General features: G+C 50.4%; 1 protein-coding gene across 1 annotated transcript in view; it reads left to right on the top strand.

Annotated features, from left to right (window-relative positions):
• Window positions 1-4,911: 4,911 nt before the first annotated feature.
• RHOBTB2 (Rho related BTB domain containing 2) overlaps window positions 4,912-10,560 on the top strand; it is a 30,328-nt gene continuing 24,679 nt past the window's right edge. The window contains exon 1 of the mRNA XM_073805835.1: window positions 4,912-5,234. Within this exon, the coding sequence (XP_073661936.1) occupies window positions 5,195-5,234 (40 nt within the window). The 5' untranslated portion in view covers window positions 4,912-5,194. The remainder of the gene's footprint in view (window positions 5,235-10,560) is intronic.

The raw sequence follows: 10,560 nt of genomic DNA, 5'->3' as shown, positions 1-10,560 counted from the left end.
TCCTGGCCTCCCCGCTGGGATCTCAAAGGCCCCAATCTATAAATGGTGATGTCTGTCACTGGAGAGGCTAAAGCATCAGGACCTGCCCAGGCATTTCTGCAGCAGAACTAGGAGAAGCCTTGCACTGCTCCCAGCTCTGTCCTCTCACCATTCCACCCAGCCCACATGCAGGAAAACTCAGAGGCTGCTGGCCTGAGGCCATCACCACTGTTTCCATCACGCAGGCCCAGGGCAGTGTCTAGGCGAGATGGCAATGTCTTTTTGGAACTCCTCCCCCAGTGCCCTGGCCTTTCCACCTGCCCGGGAGGGCTCGGCTGTCTTCCCAGCTGTCTGCTGCTTCCTCTTTCTGCTCTCTCATTCTCAAGCCTTTCTAGTGTAGCAAGGTGGAACTACCTAGCAAACCAGACTTCAGATTTTTGGGCCAAGTCCAGCTCATTGTCACAGACAGTCCTTCTTGGGGATTGTGAGGCAGCTTCCAGCCTCATGGTGGGTATCTGGTTGATTAGCTCTGCCGGCCACATGCCTAAGTGGGAATAAAGGTGACAGGTAGCATGTTTGCACCAATATGGACCCTACTTTTACACCAATCCAGTGAAATAGAGCTCAAAGAGTTTCGCCAAAAAGGGCTGAAAGTCTGAGGTTCACAGTTTGGCCATAGCAAAGCGTGAGTAAAATGTGGGGGGAGAGTATTTGGTTTTGGTGATGATGATCATAACCCACGTTTTTATTTTCTACCTTAAGGAAAAAAAAATGTTTTTGGTAGAGGTAGGACTTATTTATCATTTAAATAACTGATTTCTGTTATACAGCAGAAACTAACAACACATTGTAAAGCAATTATACTCCAATAAAGATGTTAAAAAAATTACAGATTAAGAATAAGTAAGGGGCTTCCCTGGTGGCGCAGTGGCTGGGAGTCCACCTGCCGATGCAGGGGACGCGGGTTCGTGCCCCGGTCCGGGAAGATCCCACATGCCGCGGAGCGGCTGGGCCCGTGAGCCACGGCCGCTGAGCCTGCGCGTCCGGAGCCTGTGCTCCGCAATGGGAGGCCCGCGTACCACATAAAAAAATTAAAAAAAAGTAAGTAAGTAAGTAAGTGAATAAATAAATAACTGATTGCATGTACTTTGGATGGTTCCATAAAGTATTCAATAATCCAATTTGTTTTTGTAGGATTTGCTTGGGCCCGTTTCAAATTATGTTGGGTTGCTGAGGGTCCCCCTCACAATATGCTTATTCCACGGGGTGCACGTGAGTCTCTTGCTGACCGAGGAAAGGCTAGAAATTCTTTGCACTGGTGGGGGTAATGACCACGGTCTGGAATTTTCTCAGCAGTGGAGAACTCTGCTTCTGAATAACCAGCTGGAATGTGGAGAGGCACATTGAATACTTTCAAGGTAGCATAAATACACACTATTTTCCTTTATTTTCTACTTTCTAAATGAGCCTGTATAATCAGAAAAAATAAGATATAAAAAGGAATGTAACGTTATATACCTGGAGTTACACTATGTATTTTTTTTTTTTTTTTTTTTTTGCGGTACGCAGGCCTCTCACTGTTGTGGCCTCTCCCGTTGGGGAGCACAGGCTCCGGACGCGCAGGCTCAGCGGCCATGGCTCACGGGCCCAGCCGCTCCGCGGCATGTGGGATCTTCCCGGACCGGGGCACGAACCCGTGTCCCCTGCATCGGCAGGCGGACTCTCAACCACTGCGCCACCAGGGAAGCCCTACACTATGTATTTTTTACAGCTATATCTATTGGTAGTGAAAATTTTAGTGGCTTTTAATTTTTCATATTTTCCACGTTTTCTGCAATTATTAATATTTATTAATGAGCACTTTTTAATTATAGAACCAGAGAAATATTTTAGAAATAAAACACTCGTTTTTTTTCTTAATGAAAACAAGCAGAAAACCTAATTGATAAAAATGAACTCAGATGGAGATCTTAACAGGAAAGGAAGCTTAACGTGTTTGAGAAAAAAATACAGAAAACTATATTTATTACCTTAGGATAGGAAAAGGGTTTCTTCATCAAGACATAACATACACTAGCCAGGAAAGAAAACTTGATCATTTCAACTGCAATGTAATTAAGAATGCATGTTTATCAAACTCCCATAAAGGGAGTCATAGGGTTTCCCTGGTGGCGCAGTGGTTAAGAATCCGCCTGCCAATGCAGGGGACATGGGTTCGAGCCCTGGTCCGGGAAGATGCCACATGCCGCGGAGCAGCTAAGCCATTGCACCACAACTACTGAGCCTGCGCTCTAGAGCCCACGAGCCACAACTACTGAAGCCCGCGTGCCTAGAGCCTGTGCTCTGCAACGAGAGAAGCCACCGCAATGAGAAGCCCGCGCACCGCAACGAAGAGTAGCCCCCGCTCGCCGCAACTAGAGAAAGCCCGCGCACAGCAACAAAGACCCAACGCAGCCAAAAATAAATTAATTAATTTTAAAAAAAGAGAGAGAGTCATAGCACAAGACATATTCCTGGAGAAAACATTTGTCACACACACAGCTGAAAAAGTTAGAAATATTTTTTCTATATTAAAATATATAATGTTTTATGATATATAATGTTTATATTACTAAAAAATATTAGTTCCAGAATATATAAATAACTCATACAAATCACTCATGATAACAAAGTGATGGTGTCCAAAGAATGGGCAAAGGACATGAATGGGCACCTCATAGAAGAAGAAACACAAATGTACCAAAATGTATGAAGCTAACCACTCAGCCTTGTAAGTAATCAGAGAAACACAGAGATACCATCATGCATCCAACAGAGAAGAGGCAAAGCTGAGGTCTGAAAAGGCAAGTGGTGATGAGAATGTGAGCAACTAGAACTCTCCTACACTGCTGGTGTTACAGCCACTTAGGAAAACACTTTGGTGTGATCTTGTCAAGTTCAGCGTGTGCGTACACTGTAACCCAGCAATCCCAGTTCTACATATCTCCCCGGTGAGAAATGCTTGCATATGTGCACCTGAAAACAAGTTCAAGAAGATTCAAAGAAGCGGTTCTCATAATAGCAAAAAACTGGACAGCAGAATAATATGCTATAGCCCTGGAGATGACGCTGCAGTGAAAATGATGGAACCCAGCTGCACACATCAGTGTGGCTGTATCTTAGTAACATAAGGCTGAGAAAAACACAAGTCCAACAAGATGATGTACATACAGTACAACAACACTTCTCAAAACTTTGAAACAAGCACACCTGAACAGTATATTATTTAGGGATGCCCACACTATATGATATAAACATTTTTAAGTCATCAAGGAAATGACAAATACGAAATGGAGACCAGGGGTCCCTCTGTTGGAGAGGCGGGCAGTGGGAAAGGGGAATTACACATTTGTAGCTTCAACCATGCAGTGTATTGGTTGTGTTATACTTTTTAAATTGAGTAAGGGGTTCACAGTTGTTTGGGTCCTTGTGTTTTATAGCTTGGATATGTGTAACACTTTAATATATCATATATCACATCACTTAGAAATGTAACAACTACAGAAGGAAACATGCAGCATGTCCAAAGCCTGTAAGTGGAACTCCTTTGATATGAACTCAGTCTTGACTCAGGATTCCAAACTCTTAAACCTATCTGGTCATGATACATTGTTGCCTTATGAAAGGTGATTTAATTTGAAAATATTTCCTGATTATAATCATTGGTATGGGTATGGAGGCACAGACCCATTCCCTCATCCCCACTCTTTACTTCTCAACATCTTCCCAAATGATCATGGCCCCTCGAGGGTACCTAAGAGGGTGGAGGTGGGATGAAGGCTGACAACACGCTTCTCTAGGGCCCCCTGCACATGAGACCTACCCTACCAGAGAATAGCGTACTGGCCAGACCTCTGGGCATCACCTTCACTGACAGGCCAATCCTCTTGACCTGAATTCATTTGGGGGGCTAGACCACAGAATCCTTTCTTTCTCAACAGAGCTGCTGGTGGGGACAGGGTGGGACTGTGAGTCCTGGGCAGCTGGGGGAGATCAGAGGTCAGGGGCAGTCTGGTGAGGGGATGGGAAAAGCAGTTGCCTTCTGGAGGAGGGGGAGGTAAGGGAGACACTAAGTCAAGCAGCCACTGCGGCACACATCAGAGACCCCGGGACGTGAGTGCTGGCAGGACCGTGGGAATCCTCTCCCTTTTCCCCGATGAGACACTTAACGGGGTGATGGCTGACCTGGAAATGAATCCAGCTCTTCAATTCCCAGCCCAGGGCACTGTCATGACAACACTCCCTTTTCTTCTCCACAATCCCACCCACGGGCAGTCCCTTACATAATATTCAAAATGGGGAGGTAACGGAGTTCAAGCCGTTGGGAGTGATATGGGTGGTTCATCAAAGAAGTAACCAGGCTGTTGTTCTCAGCATTTAAAATGAGGGGCTGTCAAATCTTTAAGACTCACAAAAGGGTAAACCGAGACCCAGAAATCCAAGAAGCACAGAGGTCGGCCTAGGTTTTGAACTTCCTTGCTGCACCTTCTTGAGTTCCCTGGCTGGCCAGCCAGGTATGTCTAATCACCACAAGCCAATAGCTTTCCTGCTGTTTGTTTTCCACCTGCGTGCAGGTGAGCAGAAGCAGGAAGAAAGCCTTCCTGTCCAGCCCCACCCCAAACCCCGGGTCCCCCCCTGCGTCCCCCCTTGCTTCTCCGGCCTGGCTTCCTTTACCACAGCTCTATATAGCCTTTAGCTCGGGGAGCCAAAATTAATCACTGGTGGGGTTGGAGCACAGCGTTGTTCCTTGGCTCCGAGCCAGGCTCCCAGGATGTGCGTCAGAAAAAAGCTGGTGGGTGAAATTCCAAAGCAATTTGAGTCACTGGGGAGGAAGCGAGACCAGGACAGAAGTCACAATGAGAGCCTGAGGGCAGAGCAAAGCAGGGCCCTGGGGGTCAGGGGCTGGGCGAGGCAGCAGGAATGCTCACCTGCCCAAAGATGGGTTATAGGACTCCTACCCAGGTAGCTTATCTCTGAGCTCTGCACAGCCCTGGGTGGGGCAGGAACTGACCAGGAGGCCTGCCTGCTGGTTCCACCCCTGGATACAGTAACCATGCCCTTCACCTGGCTCCCCATAGGCTGGTCTTTGGATCCCAGCCCCTAAAAATCCCTGTGGTTGTTTCTTCATGCATTCTCTCCCACTGACCTGGCCCAGGACACTGCTTCCGGACAGGGAATGGTGACAGGCCAGCCGGGCCCCAGAGGAGAGACGGCAGGTAAGTCCATCACTCATGTCCCACCGGTCCCGAGACCACCCTGGGCCCTTTCTCTGTGCCTGGGGAAAAGACAGGAGCTGCAGCGAGCCTTGGCTGCCCCACCTGTCCCCACCTGTGCTCACCTGTCCTCACCTGGTTACTCCTAGCACGCAGTACAACGCGGGGTTCTCAGGATGTGATCTCTCGGAAGGAGGGAGGCGTGAAGGCAGCAAGAGGGGCAGGTCGGTTAGGAATCAGGTGTCTTCCCCATCAAGGTGCAGCAGCCCCCTGACGGTGGCCCAGCAACCAGAGGCAGCCAGACTCAGGGCAGGAAGCAGGGCGGGGGTGGGGGCGGGGCGGGAGGAGTGTCCACAGGTGCCCTGCGCAGGCACCTGGCCTGGATCCCACTTTCTCCCTGTGAACCTAGCCAGGAGGGAAGGGGAGGTGGGGGAACAGCCTGTGATTCTGGGCCCACCCTGGCCCTCAGGCTCACTCTATCTCCTGCCCTTCTGCAGTCTGAAGAGCCACTGCCCATACCAGGGATGCCTCCACTCTGCCAGTTACCCTGAGCCTGGCCTTTCCTTCAGTCCTACCCCCCAGGCCCTTGTGGCCCCTTAATGACCCCCTCCCCACTCTGGGAGCTCCCTGATTTTTCAGGCAATGGGATCCATCTCTCCAAAAAGAAACTGAGCGCATCCCTAACCCAACTTTTCACCCTCTCATACTCCCGGCTCACCCAATTTCGTTCTTTTTTTTTCTAGTCACACCTGGCCAAGAAATCTCAGGCTTGCTCTAGGAATTCCTTCCAGGGCAGCCAAGATTCCAGGCCAGTCTGTTGTTACTTCCTTGCAAAGGTTTGAGCAGCAGAGTGAGGGAGTTCTTTTGTTTTAGGAACCAGGCTGAGACCAAGGCTTCTTGGGACTCGAGGGTGTGTGGAGCTCACGGGTGGGCGGCCATGGGCCTTGGCAAAAGTGGAGGTGAGCACAGCTTGGCTGACAGGGGCCATGTGAGGTCACCATTTAAGGATCCAGCAGATCATGTTTACAGATAACCTTTGCCCCAAGCTCTAAGGTCCAGTAATTTTAGGTCTTCTCTTTGTCATCAGACCTCTAGGACACTAGGGCATATTTCCTCATTTCTAGCTGTTAAGACCTGTCAGTTCCACTGCTGGAGATTATATTTAGTATATATATACATTATATACACACATGCACACACACATCCCATCAGCTGAGTTAAAAACCCATGCCTTGAGGCACGAAAACATTTCCACATTCTTGACTCCCTGTGGGGCAAGCTGGGGTAAGTGTGGGCTGGAGGGGGACTTTGAGGCAAGTTTCAGCTGGTCCATTCCTGCTTCTGTGCTTTCTGTTTCCCTAAAAACATCATATGATAACATCACACAGTCAGAATTTCAAAACTGGGGGAACATCACCTAACAGCCTTGTCTGGTCTCCCGCAGGAGGAAACTGAAGCCCAGAGATTAAAGCATGGTGCAGAGGCTAATAGCCTGGCAGGGCCACAAACTCCCTGGGTGACTTTCCCAGGCCGTTTTCTGCTCTGGGCCTCAGTTTTCTCATCTGTAAGAGGAAGAGGGTTATTTTTAAATGAATTAAGAACACGTTAATGCTCTAAAATCAGGGCATGAGGTTGGAAGGGGCTCAGGGGCTGTGCGGTCTCCTCTCAGAGGCTCTGAGCCAGCTGCCAGCGTGGAATCCTCGCTCTGCACTGCCCTGACTAGTGACATCACTTCCTGAAGCTTCAATTTCCTCATCTCCCCAGTGGAGATACTAATAGTACCTCCTTACAGGATGGTTTTGAAGTTTAAATAAAGTAGTACCTGTAGCCCAATAGTGGGCATGTAAGAAACTCTCAATAAATTATTACTGGGATTTCCCTGGTGGTCCAGTGGTTAAGACTCTGAGCTTCCACTGCAGGGGGCACAGGTTCAATCCCTGGTCGGGGAACTAAGATCCCACATGCCACATGGTGCAGCCAGTAAATAAATAAATAAAATTTTAAAAATAAATAAATTAATAAAAATTATTATTATCATTATCATTAAACTTAAATCCCTGGATGGCATCACTATCATTTTATAATCCTCACAACCTCCAGCAGTGTCTGGCCCTAAAATGCACTTAACATGCGTGTGATAATTGAAAGAAAGGCTACATGAACGAATGAGCAAACAGGTCTCATTTTTTTCCAGACACCCAGGATACGTGGTGGGACTTGGGTTGCACGGCAGGTCCTGTGCCTTCAGCCTGGCAGGGCCGTTAGCGACCCACGTGGCCTCTGCCTGCCAAACGGCCACCACACGGGCCCTGCAGAGGCAGAGTGTGGTCTGGGCTCTGACTGATGCCCCCCGGCACCAGGGCTCCCCGACCCTCGGTGCTGTGTGTATCAAACGGCGGATGGGGAGGATGTAAGTGAGGTCCGCTGAAGCCACCCTGCCTCCCCAGGGGTTCCCTGTCAGAGCGTGGAGATGGCGGTGCAGGGTCTTCTTTTGGGGCTAGGATTCTACCCAGAGCTCCAGCTCCCCAAGAGCTTTCTGTGGGCCTCCTCTAAGAGGAAGAAGAGGGATGGGTTGGCAGAAAGGTAGGGTGACCAGGGCTGAATGTTCCAGAGAAAGTGCTAAGCCCCAGACTACCAGACTAAGCTGAGGCACATGTTCAGTGGCCTCCGAAGTGCCTGGACTGTGGTTCCAAGTGGCCACATAGCGGCAGCCACCATCCCTGCCACTCTGCCCAGGGGCCCGTGTCACAGGCTGTAACGGGCTGACCTGTTCTCTGGGAAGCCTGCAACTCTGAGCACCACGCTCCTTTACCCTCTGTGTCCTCCTGTCAGCCCCACTGTGCCCTGGTCCGCCACCCTTCTCCCCAACTCGCTCCGTGTCTTGCCCTGGGGGTCCAGTACGCGGGAATGACCCTGCCCTGCAGAGCAATGCTCTGGCTGGGACAAGTCACCTTGGACTCTCCACGCCCACCTTCCCCCTTCTTAGCCATTGAGCCCCTTCTTGACCATGATCTTGGGAGGGGCTGCAACTTCCCGGGGTAGCTGGCTGCTAACCCTGACTGGTTGGAGCCTAAGAGAGGACTTTTGGGTCCAGAGAAGCCCAGAGACAATGCAATTGCCTGGTTGGTCCCTCACCTCTGTCACCACCTCAGGAAACTCCTGGTCAGCATTCCCTGGCCGCCCACCCTAGAGGACCGTGCAGGGTTGAATAATGCCCATATGGCATTATAATAATGTCCAGTAATACCTGGTGGTCCACTGGCCAGTTGCCCTCGTCCTCTGACCAAGCCAGAGCCATGTGTGTGTATTCTTATAGAAATCTCTGCCAGGAGCTGTGGGGAGGGAGGGGAGCAGATGGGGAGACAAAGAAGAGGGGGAAGGAGAGAGAAGGGGAGAGAAGCAGAAAAGAAGTGGTCTGTAAATATGGATGGAGTGGGTCCTTGACAGATCCCAGACTTTGTGGGGACAGAGCTCCGGGGAGCTGGGGAATTCTCTGTCTCTGGTTACAAAAAGGCAGGGTCAGAGCTGATCTTCCAAGTCAACACCCGATTTTACTGAGAACCCCAAGGGCATGGGAATCCAGCTTTGACCTCCAGTGCCTTTCACACCATTCTCTTTCTTGTGTTGTTGGAATCCAAGCACCAGGAAGATGCCAGGGCCAGGGCAAAGGGTACAGGGTGGGTCTTCAGGGAACTCAGGGCGCAGAGGAGGACCAGGTCCTTTCCTGGATAGCCCCGCACAATCCTTTAACCTGGGTCAAGAGCAGCTCCAACCCCAAACTCAGGTCTGACTACTGACATGCAGCGATGCCCAAGGGGGTGTCTGTTCAGGCTAAGCTGACCTTGACAAGAACACTGAGCTCTCTAAGTGTTTACTAAACAAACCCTGTCCTCTGAGTAGGGCAGCCAAATTTAACCCAGCCTCATTGCCATGCGATTATGTTTTTAAGATGCTCCATTCCTTTATCTGGAAGCAGGAAACAGTAATACATGCTCACAGTGGACCACTTCTGAGGGACAACAGAAAACTTTCCCATCCCTGACACTAATTATTACCTCTGTGAGCTCTAGCACAACCAGCTATCGAGGGAGAAAATTGGGTCAGAAGAGAGGAGGTTGGGGGCTCCTGGACACACACCTCCCCTGCCCCTCTCTCCTAGACCCGTCCCTGCCCCCTCTCGAACACTGCAGCCACATGGAAACCTGTGGGGAACAGTTGGGGCTTTTTATAATTTTATTTGTTAACAGTTCAGGCTATTTTTTTTTCATGCTTCAAGTGATGCCAATGCCTCATGAAAATGTTGTGAAAAAAAACAAGTCTATTTTGGGGTGATCGGCCTCCTCAGAGCTTCTCACTTGCAGCTCTGCAGGCTCCGAGAATGGGCCTGCCCTCTCTCAGAAGTTCTGCAGCCGGCCTGAAGTTCAGGATCCCGGGCCCAAATGCACTGGCTAGGGGACGCATTTTTCCCCCCTCTTGTCATTTTCCTGCCTAGAAAGCAGGGCAGAAGAAACACCATCTAGCTTCTTGCTGCCTCCAGCTGGCCTCGCAGGGGCTTCCGGTGCACTGTCCTGAGAAATGAACATCCCAGGAGACTCGGAGTGGATCACGTCTTTCCCCCATGGCATTCGTGGTGATGGTACTTGCAGCTCTTTAAAGACATAAGCCAACAAGTGCTCCAATTTCTCTACTGAACGAAGCGCTGTTTCAAAGCTGCAATATCTGTCTCATGGAGGCCTCAGCCAGCTGTGCAGAGCCAGGGTAGAGGGGCTTGGGTGGGTGGGCAGAGGGGTCTACATGCTCAGGACTCTGCTAGCAAGGGCTGGCGGTAGCCTGGCCAGGCCTGAATGGGAATGGATTCTTCAGTTCCTGCTGGAAGCAGCCCTGCCAGCCCCACAATGTGGCTGTAGGAAGGCTGCAAGGACCAGCTGGGCTTGGAGGATCTCAAGCAGAATTCATTGCCTCACCTGGTTTGGTCATTTTCTCAGGACCGCCCCCCCATCCCTGCTACCCCCAGGCGCTGGGCCAAGGTGGGCCTGAAATTTTCCAACCCTGGTAGGTCAGACTGTCAGAATTCCCCCCCACACACACACACACCGATCCTCACCCCAATGCCCTCTGTGCCGTCTGCTTTCCATAGGCAGCCCTGGGGGGCACAGGAACACATGGCACTGGTCCTCCGTTCCAGCGTAGGTCTGTGATGGAGAGAAGGCGGAAGCGGAGGAAGAGTTCAAGGGACCACACAGTCTCTGATCTCAGCCCGGGAAGATGAGAAAATCATTTAGCCACCCTCTGACTTCGGGCAAGGAATACTGTTATCCTCAGTGGGAGA

Source organism: Tursiops truncatus, chromosome 6, assembly GCF_011762595.2.
Source record: "Tursiops truncatus isolate mTurTru1 chromosome 6, mTurTru1.mat.Y, whole genome shotgun sequence".
Lineage (NCBI taxonomy): Eukaryota > Metazoa > Chordata > Mammalia > Artiodactyla > Delphinidae > Tursiops > Tursiops truncatus.
Note: the sequence above shows the minus strand (reverse complement) of the source record. Positions and strands in the feature narration are given on the sequence as shown.